General features: G+C 32.4%; 1 protein-coding gene across 8 annotated transcripts in view; it reads right to left on the bottom strand.

Annotated features, from left to right (window-relative positions):
• The window catches only part of EEA1 (early endosome antigen 1), a 119,803-nt gene that overhangs the window by 56,763 nt on the left and 46,392 nt on the right, over positions 1 to 16,648 (bottom strand). For 7 of the 8 annotated variants that reach the window (XR_009054574.1, XR_009054573.1, XR_009054575.1 and 4 more), the window contains 7 exons: positions 16,173 to 16,227; positions 16,016 to 16,081; positions 14,041 to 14,080; positions 8,717 to 8,830; positions 7,965 to 8,086; positions 6,900 to 7,055; positions 1,111 to 1,227 (listed from right to left, as the gene is read on the bottom strand). Coding sequence is in view for 5 of the 8 variants with exons in the window: in XM_057740562.1 (XP_057596545.1) it covers positions 1,111 to 1,227; positions 6,900 to 7,055; positions 7,965 to 8,086; positions 8,717 to 8,830; positions 14,041 to 14,080; positions 16,016 to 16,081; positions 16,173 to 16,227 (670 nt within the window). In the remaining 3 variants the exon portion in view is untranslated. The remainder of the gene's footprint in view (positions 1 to 1,110; positions 1,228 to 6,899; positions 7,056 to 7,964; positions 8,087 to 8,716; positions 8,831 to 14,040; positions 14,081 to 16,015; positions 16,082 to 16,172; positions 16,228 to 16,648) is intronic. The other variant, XM_057740564.1, reaches the window with a different exon arrangement.

The following is a 16,648-nucleotide window of genomic DNA, read 5'->3' as shown; positions in this document are numbered from 1 at the left end:
AGTTACACTGTAGGACACCCAGCTGGTGTTGCAGAACTGTTGATATATAGAACACCCACACATCTGATGTCAGAAGTGAAGCTGCAGCACAGTATTGAGAGAAGAAACACACAGGAGTGTTTTTCTGTTATAAAAAGACACGGTCAACATAGTGAAAAAGCAACCTAAGGAATGAGAGAAAATATCTGCAAATCATATATCTGATAAGGGGTTAATATCAAAAACATATAAAGAATTCCTACAACTCAACAACAAAAACACAAACAATCCAATGAAAGTTATATAGCCAACAAACATATGAAAAGATGCTCAACACCCTAATCATTAGCAAAATGCAAATTCACCATGATGAGATACCACTTTAACACTCATTAGGATGGTTACTATAAAAAAAAACCCACAAAAACCACAGAAAATAACAAATATTGGCAAGGATGTGAAGAAATTGTTGAATCCTTGTGTTAATGGGAATTTAAAAAGATACAACCACTATGGAAAACAGTATGGTGATTTCTTCAAAAAACTGAAAACAAAACTACCAATGAGATCCAGCAATTCCAATTCTGGGTACCTACCGCAAAAAAACTAAAAGCAGGATCTCAAATAATATTTGTATACCCATGTTCAAAGCAGCACTATTCACAGCAGAACTAGCCAAAAGAAGGAACAGATGACTAGATAATATGATATATACATACAATGTAACATATCCTTAAAAAGGTAGGAAACTCTGACACATGCTATAACATGAATGAACCTTGAGAACATTATCCTATGTGAAATAAGCCAAACACAAAAAGACAAACACTATATAATTCCATGCATGTGAGTTACTTAGAATAGTAAATTCATAGATATAGAAAGCAGAAGAGGTTTGGAATCGTAGAGACAGTGAATGGGGAGTTGTTTAATGAGTGCTGAGTTTTAGTTTTGCAAGATGAAAAGAGTCCTGGAGATTGGTTGCATAATAATGTGAACGTAAATAACACTTAAAAAAAAGCACAGAAGAAGTCACACTGTACGGTGCCAATATATAAACAACATACACAAGATTAAAACCTAAGATCTATAAAATCAATTCAATATTATATGTAGTTTTTAAATTCCAACCTGATTTTTTTGTGTTAATTCATTAACTGAACTTTTAAGTTTTTGTAGTTCCTGCACATATACAGCAACTTCCTGGGGGCCTTTGGCAAGTTCACTCCTCAGCTGGCTTATTGTGGCCTAAAAATAAAAGAAAAAAAAAATTAGAGCAAACTAAAATGAAAAAGGAAATGGAAGCATCCAAAGGTTTTAAGATTACACCAATTTTTGTCATTGTTGTTGTTAAACTGAAATAATTCTTGGAAATTTCAACTTGATTCTTTATCTTACCATCCCTACTGCCACCCCATATCTTTTTTGTGGGCTGGAAATTAATTTTTAAAATTTATCCAAAATGTACAACTTCATTTATTTAACAATACATGAAATGAAAAACTGACATCCTATTTTACGTGTCTGAAGCAAGCACCAAACTGCAAACCTGAATTTACTGGCTTTAAATATTATACTTTAATCCTCCTGAATTTAAGAAGGATATGCAAGTTATGCCTATACTTCCCCCCTAATTTCTATAGTACAGGCTTTTCTTTTTACTTCTAAATCATGTTAAATGCAAACGACCAACACAGAATTACCTTTGAAGGTTGTGAATCATCTTTTTGACTGTAATGGAAAGTATTTGTCCAAAGAAGTTATCAAACAGAAGCTATATATAGTTTTATTAACCTGGATCACTCTATGATCATAGATAATAGCTGGGTATGAATTTGCTTTAATGCATTAATATTGTTTAAATGAAAATAAAAGTCTATTATTAAAACAATGGTGTAATCATTTAATAAATAAGGTAAGAGAAAGATAAGCAAAGAGCCTGGAAATACAAACTTTCTAGACATGAAAGCTTCAACTACCGGAGAGAGCGACTAAGTACTGCCTTTTAAGCATGGTTTCCTGCAAGTGAAATTAACAAGAGAACTTTGTCACTTCTAACATGCTTATTGGCTTTACTTTTTACATTCCTAATGTTACAATTAATTTCATTGCCTATATTCTTCATTAGTAAATAAACTTTCGAATATGAATACGATAATTGTTTTAATTTTTTTAAATGAACACATCAGCAGTTACCTATATGAGATATTACAAGTAATAAGCACTTCCATTTTCAAGGGAAAAATCTTAGAAGGCTACTAATTTATTGTGACAATAATGTCAAGTGATCTTTTGCTACTTTTTTTGGAAAGCCTTCCAGAATGTGTGGCACTTTTTTTCCCTAAAGGATTCTCACTGTCATAAACCAAATCCATTGTAAATGGATGAAGGCATAAAGTTTTAGAAACAAACTAATAAACAAGGTAGCTGAACTGAATGATCAAACACTTGGGCTTATTTTAATAACCATAAATGAATGAAACTCATTTTCTGAGTATTTTCCAAACTGGTTTAAAGTCAATAAAAAGAGGTTTCAAAAATGTTTTGGGGGAATGACAGCATGTCTGAGATCGGTTTATGGCCTGACTTTTTAAGGAAAATATGTATATAAAATATACTTCAAAGAAAGAAATGTTTAAATATTCATGTATTTTTAATTGTGTTCAAGTTAAAAGTATATCCTAACACTTTCTGTCTTCAACTGGTCATGTAACCTTGAAATGGATATAGGTATTGGGAGTTTATTTCAAATCACTATGTCTAACAACTTTGAATCTCAGAATCATTTTCTATTAGCAACATTATGGATGTTAATAAAAATACTGGGAACAATCCAGCTACTTTAAATTGGTATGTTTTAACCATGTAGCACAAATGCCTACTTATCACAAAAGAAACTAAATTATCGTATTTAAATCGCTACTTGCAACTATCTTTTCAAAGGAATTACTAGAGTATCTTACACATAAGAGAAATAAGTAACAGTATGCACTAAAATGCAAATTTTGAGTATATTTCATTAAAATACCATGATCCCACATTAAAGTTTATAAGATATAGTTAGCCAAGTGTAACATCTATTTAGTACATATCTTGCTGATAAATTACAACATGTAAAAGAAACTAAACAAAGAAAATGTAAACCAAATGTATCCAAAATTATTGTTACTGTCTTATAGCTTTTAGATACAGTCACATAAATAATTTTATAACATATCCTTTGCACATTATAAGTAGATTGTTAAAACTAGAATTTTTAAAAATATAAAATCAAGCATTTGAAGTTTTTTACTTTACTCAAGGGGGGTAAAAGAAAGTTGTGGGAAGAGTATACACCTAAAGGTACATTTTAGTCATGGAAAGGGGAGGAAGAGGAGTGAATTACAGTAAATTTCAAAACTAATGCACACTCTCTCTACTGCACATTATGAGTCATTTTAAATTTTTACAATGATCATGTATTATGTTTCTATTTAAAAAATAAAGATTGAAGAGATACAAAATTTCAAAGGAAATAAATATATTCACTATTGAGATATCATTATGGGTGAAATTTAAAAAGGCTCTTCAAGTTACACAGGCAGTCCTCACAAGTTAATAGGACAAGCTCATCTGTGCCTAGAAGGCTTTTAGCACTTGCACTCCCTCTTCTTGGGAATGCTGCTCCCAATTCTTCATCCTGCTTCTTGCTTACTTCATTCTTTTCCCATGTATCCTCTTTGAGGATACCTTCCCTGATCATTCTATCTAAAATTGTCCCACATTATTGCTAGCCCTACTACTACCCATATCCTGCTTTGTTTTTCTTTATAACACTTAGCATTAACTGACTTTCTATCATGATTTGCTTTACTTATATATTGTGTGGTTTCCACAAAGGAACATAAGCTTCATGAGAGCAGGCAATGTACCTTACTCACTGCTGTATTCTCCACATGTAAAATAGTTGCTACAGTCAGGCATTCAAAAAATACTCACTAAAAGGATAAGTGATTCCATCTTCAAGAAGTTACCAGATATTCATACCCATGGAAACAGTATATTAGACCCTATAAAATAGTCTGCATTTCCTTGAAGCCATGTTATTGAATTTAACATCAAATTTTTGCTAAAAAGTTTTAAATTACAAATTAAGAGAAAATATTTCAAGCAAACTTCCTGCTAGTGCTTTAAGATTATAATTATGGTCCTAATATTCTACCATTTTCAGTAAATAATCATTTTAAAGATGGTTAAAAATTTGCTTGATTAATAAAACAAAAATGAGCATATATTTGAAGCTTTGAGATTTCCTTAAAACACAAAATTGCCATATGGTACTAAAAGGTGCTATATAAAAGCCTTCCAAAAACACATTACCTCAAGTTTAAGCATCTCCATTAGAAAGCAGAAAAAAATAAAATAAAATGATGGATGAAAGGTGGAATACAACACTGACAAAAGTACACATTGAACATACAATAAAAAGTTCAAACACACCTCTAAATCTGATCTCTTATACTAGCAAAGTTTTAAATATTTAAATGTTCTCTTTAATAACTCTGCATGAGTGTAATCATACTTATCCCATCTAACTTTTTTAGCTTTAAAAATTGGGATTCAAATGAGTATATTTGGAATACGAATAAAATTTTCAAAAAATCATTTGCACTAAAGACAACACCAAATATAAGTTGATTACAGCTTTGATATTTTCAATATTGTAGATTTTTAGGAATAATACTTTTATTAACCTTAATTTCTGATCTCTAAAAAGCTAATTATTTTAAAAGTACTTTTAAATGCTTTAGAATGAGTTATTTTTCTATACACCTTCTAAAACATCTAGATTTTAAAATGTCAACAAATTCATAAGTTATATATTTTTTTTTATAAGTTATATTTTTAATGAAAGCAATGGAAAGTATTTAATAATGTATACCAGGTTATATATCTTGAACCTCAACTAAAAATACCAAACAAATCATTACATTTTTAGTTTCTTTAATTCCTTTTACTGTTTTGTTTCTGATTCCAATGTTTAGGTTCAGTAAGGCAGTAACATATAAAATAATTTTTTCCATTAAATTATTTGTTATATAATTCACTAACACAGTTAACTGAGAATAAACAGAATTTTAATATATTAATAAAACACATGCCATTTTTCAAGGAGTAAGCAGAAGCTGAAAACAGTTACAAACAAATAAATGAGATGGAATATTTAGACTAATTTTTTCATATGGAAATGGTATGAGACACAACTCAAAAGTATTTTAAGCTATACTCAATACAAATATACAATATGTCAAGGTATAAAAAGTAATAACAGTAAGTATTAGGTCAAGATTTACAGTACATATTTACTTCTAAGGCAATCATCAGAACACCTAAAATGGGAAATAACATGATACAGAAAGAACATGAGCTTCAGATACGACTTGAGTTCTAATCTCAGTTTCTTTATATTAGGTGCATGACCTTGAACAAGTTATTTAACCTCATTGAGCCCAGATTCCTTAAATATAAAACAAACAATACTTAACTTACAGGGTTAAAAGAAATTTGTACTCTAGCATTAATTGAATGGGATTTTTTCCTCACAGGACTTCTTTGATTCAGCCTCTCCTTGATTACACATTAGGAGCTTTTTATTGGTTTGATAAGTTTATGAACTACCTGAAATCATTTGAAAATTTGTGGGACTATGTGTCATTAGGCTACAAAGATCACCTTTGGGAAATCCGCACCTGAAGTTCATAAACTTTAAAGTCTGAAGTGTTAAGCATCATAAAGTCTCACAAGTCATACCCACAAACTATCACCATTCCTCCACTGATAAGATATAAGGGGAAGTAAAACAAAGGATGACACGGGTTATCTATAATATTTATATGCCATAGCTCATTAATTAGTTACTAATTATGAAGAGTGGCTTTTAGATCACTAGCTGAAAAACTCTAAGAAAGAGATACAAATTGAAATGTCACTATAACTTAACTTTTTAAACTGAAAACATGAAAAACAGAGGTCCACATTATATGAGGGAGCAGAGTAGTAGTCATAACAAAATATCTCTTATGATACAGTAAGAAAGACAACGGCTAGCATTTTAAGCAAATATATTTACTACATACCCCAGTTTGTCATAGACTGACAATTATATAAGGGATTTACAGGCCAAAGTCATGCAAGAAATAGTAGAAGTAACTCAGAATGTTTATCTTCAAAGAGAAAAAAAACTCCGAGTAAATATGAACAGTCTTCAAATATTTCGTATGGAAAAGAACAACTTATTCTGTGTAATTCCTAAGAACGGGAACCAGTGCATGTAAATTACAGGGAGACAAATGCCAACTCAATGAAATGGCTGACTTAGGAAGAAATATGCACCTCCTACACCACCTAGCAAGAGCTGTAGATCACTTATCAGAGATGCTATAAAGGGAATTCCTGGATAGAGTTGTTAGACTAAATTATTCTTAAGACTTCTTTCAACCACATAACTCAGTAACTGATAAATGAAAAACAAGTCCAATAGAAAATGTTTTAAATACCTTTTCTAAACAACATTGGTAATACAAATGAAGAAAATGAAATCATACTTCTTTTACCTCTATCAAATTGAAATAAAGTTAATTACTACTTATTGACTAGTCTGGAGCAAATTTAACTTGAAATATAATTTCTCCACAATATACATCATTAAATAGAATAGTACTCTTTTATGCAAACATTCTTCTCTAAGTGTCTAGCTTCATAAAGCAAAGATTAAAAATATTGATTATCAAACCGTATTGACTATATACAAATATTACTCAGACCAGATGAAAGAAAGGCAAATACTGTTTGATAGCTCACTCAGAAAAATCCTGGCTTCACTCGAGTATGCACTAAACAAGTTAACATCAATCTCATTTAAGTGCACTAAACTTCATTACCTCTGAGTTAGCATGTTCTGCTTGTAACTTTTTGCATTCATCTTTGAGTTTTTCAGATTCTCTCTCACGTTCCAAGGTCATATTGTCCATTAGTGTTTGAACTTGGACCAGTTCTTTCTTTAGCACAGCAACATCTTCTATTCCAGGTCTCTGAAGCTGTGAAGCAACACATTTTATTTAAAAATCACAGTGAAACTAAAATAACACACATTTTTAAAATAGTTTTACTACTAAGAAATCAAAATAAAACAATCTTTAATATCAATTACTAGATTCCAAACATCAAACACTGATGTCTTCCCCCAACAATCCTCTCCTTTTCCTGCTCTATCTTATACTTAATAGTATTACCAGTCAAAGAGCAAAATAGCAAATTCACAATTATCCTTAGCACTTTGCTTTCCTTTCCTTCACAAAATACACTCACTGGTAATAACAATCACTTAATAAATGCTAAATTCCTTCATTTTTTATCCTAGGAAACTGGTAATAAAATGAAAAAGGAGTAGATATAAGCATAATAGGGTTTGCTGCGGGTTGAATATAGTTGATTCATTTATTCACATATTTATTGAGTGCTAAATAGAGGAGAGAAAGGAGGCAAGGACAGATCCAAGGTTGTTAAGCCTGAGAAGAATGCTGAAAACGTATGGTACCAATGACAGAAATACAGTTACAGAGGAAATATGATAACTTGATGTTATAGCTGTTGAATTTGAAATGAAAGCCAGAAATGCAATCAGAAGTATCCTAAAAGTATGGATTTATAAAACTAAAGTTCAAGAGATGTTAAGATCAGAGATGCAGATATGGAAACTACTAAAAAAGACAAATGATATTAAGATAGAAACAACAGAAAGGTTAATATCACAAATTATGTGTCATAAAATTCCATTTTTACTATAAAAATCATATAAAGTATATACATGTAGGTGGTAAAACTATAGGGAATTTTTTCTTTCCTCCATTCTACCCAGGCTGTACTTTTAAAACTGTTTCACCAGCATATGTATTTCATTTTCAATTTCAAATAAGGTACATTCTAATAAACAGTTTCTAAATTACCAGTTCAGTCTTTAGATCTTGAATTATAGTTGCTTCTTTCTTTAATTCTTCTGTTAGATGTGTCACTTTTTGTTCAGCAGCTTCTCGAAGACTCCTTTCTTCATCATATTTTGACTTTATATCTAATTAAGGATAGTTATACAAATGACATGACATTAACTATAGGGAAGAGCAGTTTTATCAATTCTTATATATTCCAGTCCATAACTACATATCACTCTCATTCAAATTCACATTCCTTTGATAATCATAAATACATACAATAAAATTATACTTGATTACATTAAATGATAAATTCAAAATGATCATGTCTTTGTCTACATAAATTCCACACAAATTACTAATTAGCATTTTAATGTATACTTAATCATACACAATATTTTACCTAAAAGCATGTATGTAGTTTAAAAAATTATATATAATTGCTAGCACAACCAAATGTTAAATCTACACTATATTATTTACTCCTTGAAAATGTTGCTTGTTAATCTTTAAGCATACTCGAAAAGAAAATTCATCTTCTCTAAAATTCAAAAAGAATTTTACAGAGAAAATCAGTCCTTTGAAGGCAGGAGGTGGGAGAACAAACAAAATAACTTATATAGCAACTCTATTATCATTAAATGCCAGTCACCACCATAGTCTACACCAAATGCTTTATCACACTAAAACAAATGTTTATTTCTAGGATATACAGTGGGAAAAAGGTAATGAGACAGATTTATTGGTTAAACAATTCTGATTTAATTTACCTGCAATTTCAGTGGCAAGTTGGGCTGCTTTCTGTTCAAATAAGTCTTTCATTTGCTTAATATTAAAATTTTCTGTTTGGGCTTCTTCTAATTGTTGTTCCAAAGACTGCAATTCTACAAAAAAGTATAGCAATTTTTCAAATACAATGTTAATTACATTTCCTTAAATGTAATTACTTATATGATAATCGTAGGAGTTAAAGACAATCAACATGAGTCTACTAGCCAATCACAAGTAGAGTAACTTCACATTTTAAGAATTAAGCATAGGGGGCTTCCTAGGTGGCACAGTGGTTAAGAATCCACCTGCCAATGCAAGGGACACTGGTTCAATCGCTGCTCCAGGAAGATCCCACATGCCACAGAGCAACTAAGCCCATGTACCACAACTACTGAGCCTGCGCTTTAGAGCCCATGAGTCACAGCTACTGAGCCCTCTCACTGCAACTACTGAAGCGCTCGAACCTAGAGCCTGTGCTCCACAACAAGAGAACCCACCGCAATGAGATGCCCATGCACTGCCACGAAGAGTAGCCCTCGCTCAACACAACTAGAGAAAGCCCACGTGCAGGAATGAAGACCCAACACAGCCAATAAATAAATAAATAAATAAATAAATAAATAAAATTAAAACATAAAACTAAATTAAAATTTTTTTAAAAAAGTAGATACATAGTATTTATACTGCTTTCCTCATACCAAAGGAAGCAAATACGTTTTGGAAATAAATAGCTTTAACTGCTTTACAAGTGGGAAAATGTTAGCATAGGGAGGAAATGAGGCGTAACTAAAATATTAATTGCATATGGAAATGAACTAGTGTTTTTAGTAAGAAGGTTGGTGGTAGGTGTAATTGTATGCGATAATAAACCCAACTTGTTGACTGTGGGCAGTAATCCATGAATCAAAAGATAAAATTTCATTTTCCACTCCACTCACTTAATCCTGTTCCTGCAGTGATTTGACTACATGTTGATTGTTCTTTCTAACTAAATGGAAGGCAGGGATGGCTTCTTGTTCATCTCAACATCTCCAGTCTTGACCCAGTGGTTGGCACAGAGGAGGGACTTAGCCAATATGGCAGTGAGGAAGGGATCTGAGAAACCAGGGCTCCACAGGGTAAAGCTAGATCTCTTCAATTTTTCAGGTTGAGCACAGACACTTCCTCCTTCAAGAAGTATGACTCAACTGGCAGCTCTGCATGCATCCACAGTGCTTGTGGATTCCACATAGTTTCATAATTCACCCCTTCTCATGTCTGTCTCCAAAAAGTCCCTGAGTTACTCCTCAAGGTTGAGACTGTACCATTCATCCCTGTATCCTCAGCCTTCAGCATAGGGCCCAGCACTGAGTAGACACTCAGTAAATATTTGCCAAGGGAACAATTGAATGAGCTCTTCTCCACAAATTAGTGGGCTATTATTTTTATACATAAGTCACAAAATTCTTTCAATTTTCCTAAAGCCTATTTCTTTGCTATCTTCTAATGTGTGCCCATTATCTATGTGACCTCCATATTACAGGTAACCATAACAAGGTGGGAATAGTCTGTGAGATCAGCCCCAAAGCTCCCCAGCTGGCTGTTAGTAATCCTAGATTGGAACTCACAACTACTGAGCCCATGTGCTGCAACTACTGAAGCCCACGTGCCTAGAGCCCATGCACTGCAACAACAGAGGCCACAGCAATGAGGAGCCCATGCACCACAACCAAGAGTAGCCCCCACTCACCGCAATTAAAGGAAGCCCATGCACAGCAAAAAAAAAGACCCAACACAGCCAATAAAATAAATAAATAAACAAACAAACAAATACATATATTAAAAAAACAGAATTAAGCATAGGGACCTCCCTGGTTGGTGCAGTGGTTAATAATCCACCTGCTGCAAAAATCCTCAACAAAATACTAGCCAACAGAATCCAACAACACATGAAAAGGATCACACACCATGATCAAGTGGGGTTTATCCCTGGAATGAAAGGATTCTTCAATATATGCAAATCAATCAATGTGATACACCATATTAACAAACTGAAGAATAAAAACCACATGATCATCTCAATAGATGCAGAAAAAGCTTTTGACAAAATTCAACACCCATTTATGATAAAAACTCTCCAGAAGGTGGGCATAGAAGGAACCTACCTCAACATAATAAAGGCCATATAGGACAAACCCACAGCAAACATCATTCTCAATGGTGAAAAATTGGAAGCATTCCCTCTAAGATCAAGAACAGACAAGGATGTCCACTCTCGTCACTACTATTCAACATAATTTTGGAAGTCCTTACCACAGCAATCAGAAGAAAAAGAAATCAAAGGAATCCAAATTGGAAAAGAAGAAGTAAAACTGTCACTGTTCACAGATGACATGATACTATACATAGAAAATCTCAAAGATGCCACCAGAAAACTACTTGAGCTAATCAACGAATTTGGTGAAGTTGCAGGATACAAAATTAACACACAGAAATCTCTTGCATTTCTATACACTAACAATGAAAGATCAGAAAGAGAAATTAAGGAAACAATCCCATTCACCATCGCAACAAAAAGAATAAAATACCTAGGAATAAACCTAACCAAGGAGGTAAAAGACCTGCACTCAGCAAACTATAAGGCACTAATGAAAGAAATCAAAGAAGACGCAAACAGATGGAGGGACATTCTTGGACTGGAAGAATCAACATTGTGAATATGACTATACTACTCAAAGCAATTTACAGATTCAATGAAATCCCCATCAAACTACCAATGGCATTTTTCACAGAACTAGAACAAGAAATGTTACAATTTGTATGGAAACGCAAAAGACCCTGAATAGCCAAAAGAATCTTGAGAAGGAAAGACGGAGTTGGTGGAATCAGGCTTCCTGACTTCAGGCTATACTACAAGGCTACAGTGATCAACACAGTATGGTACTGGCACAAAAACAGAAATATAGATCAATGGAACAGGACAGAAAGCTCAAGAGATAAACTACGGTCAACTAATCTATGACAAAGGAGCCAAGGATATACAATGGAGAAAAGGCAGCCTCTTCAATAAGTGGTGCTGGGAAAACTGGACAGCTACATGGAAAAGAATGAAATCAGAGCACTCCCTAACACCATACACAAAAATAAACTCCAAATGGATTAAAGACCTAAATGGAAGGCCAGACACTATAAAACTGCTAGAGGAAAACATAGCAAGAACACTCTTCGATGTAAATAACAGCAAGATCTTTTTTGATCCACCCCCTAGAGGAATGGAAATAAAAACACAAATAAATAAGTGGGACCTAATGAAACTTCAAAGCTTCTGCACAGCAAAGGAAACTATAAGCAAAACGAAAAGACAACCCTCAGAATGGGAGAAAATATTTGCAAACGAATCAACAGACAAAGGATTAATCTCCAAAATATGTAAACAGTTCATCCAGCTCAATATCAAAAAAACAAGCAACCCAATCAAAAAATGGGCAGAAGACCTAAACAGGCATTTCTCCAAAGATGACACATGGATGGCCAAGAGGCACATGAAAAGCTGCTCAACATCACTAATTATTAGAGAAATGCAAATCAAAACTACAATGAGGTATCACCTCACACCGGTGAGAATGTGCATCATCAGAAAATCGACAAACAGTAAATGCTGGAGAGGGTGTGGAGAAAAGGGAACGCTCTTGCACTGCTGGTGGGAATGTAAATTGATACAGCCACTATGGAGAACAGTATGGAGGTTCCTTAAAAGACTAAAAATAGAACTACCATATGACCCAGCAATCCCACTACTGGGCATATACCCAGAGAACACCATCATTCAAAAAGACACATGCACTCCGATGTTCATTGCAGCACAATTTACAAAAGCCAGGACATGGAAGCAACCTAAATGTCCATCAACAGATGAATGGATAAAGATGTGGTACATATATACAATGGAATATTACTCAGCTGTAAAAAGCAATGAAACTGGGACATTTCTAGAGACATGGATGGACCTAGAAACTGTCATACAGAGTGAAGTGAGTCAGAAAGAGAAAAACAAGTATCGTATATTAACACATATATGTGGACTATAGAAAAATGGTACAAATCAATCGGTATGCAAGGCAGAAATAGAGACACAGATGTAGAGAAGAAACATATGGACACCAAGTGGGGAAAGTGGGGAGGGTTGTGGGGGGGAATGAACTGGGAGATTGGGATACCAAATTGTACACCCTAAATATATGCAGTTTATTGTAAAAAAAAATTAAAAATTAAAAAAATTAAAAAAAAGAATCCACCTGCCAACGCATGGGCACGGGTTTGATCACTGGTCCAGGAAGATCCCACACGCCGCAGCCAACTAAGCCTGTACACCACAACTACTGAGCCTGCAATCTAGAGCCCACGTGCCACAACTACTGAAGCCCACGCATCTACAGCCCATGCTCCACAGCAAGAGAAGCCACCGCAATGAGAAGCCCGTGCACTGCAACGAAGAGTAGCCCCACTCTCCACAACTAGAGAAAGCCCACGCGCAGCAACGAAGACCTGACAGAGCCAATAAATAAATAAGTAAATTTACTAAAAAAATAAGAGTTAGGCATAGCCAATTCATTTAAGGCCCAAGTCATAGTTTACAAACATGCAAAAGAAATGAAAGAAATATTTAGCAATCATATCCATATAATTTATAAATATTTGTTTAAAGATTATTTTCATCTCACATTTCACAGTTATTTTCCTATATCTGTCAACTGACCGAAAAAGAATATATTCTGTGTCTCTGATGAAATGTTACAATGTAAAATGAAATTCGAAATGTTTTAAGAACAATCAAGGTCTTAAATAAAATAATCAATTAAAATATGCAGTCAACTCCTACTATATCATTCTCATAAAGAAAAATTTCAGAGGGACATTAAATACAATAACTAATCTCAAAATATAATTTTGATTATTCATTTAGCATTCCTCCAGTTAAAGTCCACTACAAAGATGCTAGTTTCATCTTTTTCATTTCAAGAGAAAAAAGGGCATCACTTTTTAACACAGATCTAAATTTTCATTAACCACCATATATTTGCAATATTTCAGAAGTTTATTTATAACTTCAGAAATAATGAACCAAAAAGAGGACTAAGAGTTCATTAACTGATTAAATTACAAAGTTCACAGGTAACAGACACACTCAGCCTAGAATATGACTGTTATCTTCACTGTTTTAGAGCCATAAAGTATAACCACAAAACAAAATTAATATAACAGGCATCAGAGAAAAAGAAAGAAGTGAAAAAGAATGAGAAAGAAGAAAAAAAAATGAAAAAATTATGACTATAAGTAAAGTTACCTGCTGATGAATCAGCCACTAATCCATCAGGTTTAGACTCCTCAATGAAAACCAAAAACATAAACAAATACATTAAAAGGAAAATACAACACTGTTACAATTGTCAATGTGAAAAAAATCTCTGAAATCCATGTTCTGTCAGGTAAGTAGTAAGATTTTGATGAAAATCAAATCTTGGCCTGCTCACATTCTTCTAGATCTCTAACGTACCACTAGGCAGTCTGGAACAATGACCTAACTGTAGTTCACTGATTCTAAGAACTTTTTTATGTTAACATATATTAAATTTTTATGAGTCTTGCCAAGATGGTAAATTTCATAAATTCAGTAATAAACTCCATAAATTCAGTAATAAATAACAAATTATTACAATTATAAAAATAAATTCTAAAGCGAATATTTAAGTTAACAGATAAGATTCAATCCTATAATAGCTGAAAATTTTCAGAAGCTGAAATATGCCATGAAACTAACACCATTAAAAAAATGGCTCCAAAAAAACAATTTTTTAATTCTTGATTATAAATTATCTTTAAAGGAGCAGAAATAAAGAATATATTCCATAAAGTTTAACTTATCACATGCATTAGGAATAAAGTAATATACCACTTAGTCATTATTTCCATATTTTAAAGAATTATATATATCTAGAAAAGCTTCATAAGGCATCTCATAGTATAGTATACCTGACTTTTTATTTTCCTGCACATTCGATTTAGACATATTGATTGTTAAGAATCATCAATATTTAAAATACATTTTCCCCCAAAGGTAAATTTCTTAACAAGACAATTGTACTGTGGGAATGAATTTAATTTATTATAAATGTAAAATAGCTATCTCAAATGTAGTAAACAATTTTCTCTGTTTCCACATACAGAAAATAATAGAGCTCATGTTGGATTGATTGTTAATGGCATGCATATAAAACATACATAAGGGAACTATAAGTATTCCAGATTACTAAAAACCTCTTTAATGCATCCTCAATTATAGAAGCTGAATAGTAATAAGACTGATATCTTATTATCCATTTATTTAGTTTTTTTTCTAATCCAAATGACAATTTTTGATGAAAAGACAAAAAGGCAAAAAGACTGACTGGGAGTCATAATGTGCTAGGATAATGTGCAAATGGATGACTAATTACTTTATAAAAGTATTAGAGCTATTGTTAAAGGGTGTCAATTTTATTCTTACAAGTGAAAACTATATATGTATTTGGCAAAATTCATTATTCTATGATTCTTTATATAATTTTAATATAAAAGTCAAAATAATTTTAGTATAAAAATCACAACTGGTTAAGACATTTTCTTAGAAAATACATTAAACTTGAAGAACATATATAAAAATCTGAGATATCAAATGAAATCATTCAAAATAACCATTTCTGATACCACAATGATTTTCTTGTTCTTTTCCCTATATATTATTTTTACATAAAGTTGTATAGTACATATGTATCTGTGTGTGTACAAAGACACAAATATTTTATTGTTTTTAATATTATTAATACAACAGTGTTCCCATGTTTTCAAACCATTTCCACTAATATAAACTATAAGCAGTTAATAAGTTCTGTCCTTACTAATAGACATTTTAGTGATTTCCAATTTATCACAAACACAAAATGCTCTGAAGAGCTTCAATACTGTTTGAACCTTTATTTTTTAACCATTTAGGTATATTGTCAGAAAATAAGAATAATGTAGCCTGATATAACAAAAATCCATAGGTACATGATTCTTAATGGAGCACCTTTAAGGAATTATATCTGAGCTTCCCACACATTAGTTATATTGGTTTACATTCATTAGAATTACAAAGGATATACATGTAGGCAAATAAACAGAGAAACAAATTAGGAAGTTATTCATATCAGGCCACCTGTTTACAAGAAAGTATTATGCTTAATTTTCAACAATGAAAATAAACAACTAATAACACGCTTCAAGTATTTAAAAGCAATTACTTGCTGCTGCAGCCCTTGAAATTTTTCTAATTCTTTCTTTAATTCTTCTGAGTACCATTTTTCCTCCTAAGAAAACAGTTTTTAATTAGTAAATTTTAAAAGATTTTATTTATCTGAAACATTGAAAATAAACAAGTATAATCATTTTTATTCTTACCTTCAGTGATGCCTGTAGGTCTTGGACCTCTTGCCTGAGTAGTGTTATGTCATCTCTAAACATAAATTGAAAAAAAAAAGGAATTAATAGTTAATGTTCTTTAACAAATCATGGCCAGTGATTGCATACTAGTATTCTAGTTTTCTCAATTCTTAAAAAATACTATAGAGTTTATGTACAGTGGCATATATATGTATAAAATCCTTGGGAAAGTAATTTTATTCCTAAAGCACACTGTCTATAAGTGGAAGAACATTTTCTCATGGAAATGATAAAACTGACTATCAAGTACCTGAGCCAAAAGCAAAATGTCTCCCATTACTTTACCAGCAATAAGCATCAATGGTTTCCTATTGCAGTTAGTGTAAAATCTAAACTCATTAACAAGGACTATAAAGTCTGCACAATCTAGTCCCTGCCTTACCACTCTTACCCTCTCGCAATTCTGGCTTCTGTTTCTTGAGTCTGAAACGTAC

This window comes from Hippopotamus amphibius, chromosome 7 (genome assembly GCF_030028045.1).
Source record: "Hippopotamus amphibius kiboko isolate mHipAmp2 chromosome 7, mHipAmp2.hap2, whole genome shotgun sequence".
Classification (NCBI taxonomy): Eukaryota; Metazoa; Chordata; class Mammalia; order Artiodactyla; family Hippopotamidae; genus Hippopotamus; species Hippopotamus amphibius.
Note: the sequence above shows the minus strand (reverse complement) of the source record. Positions and strands in the feature narration are given on the sequence as shown.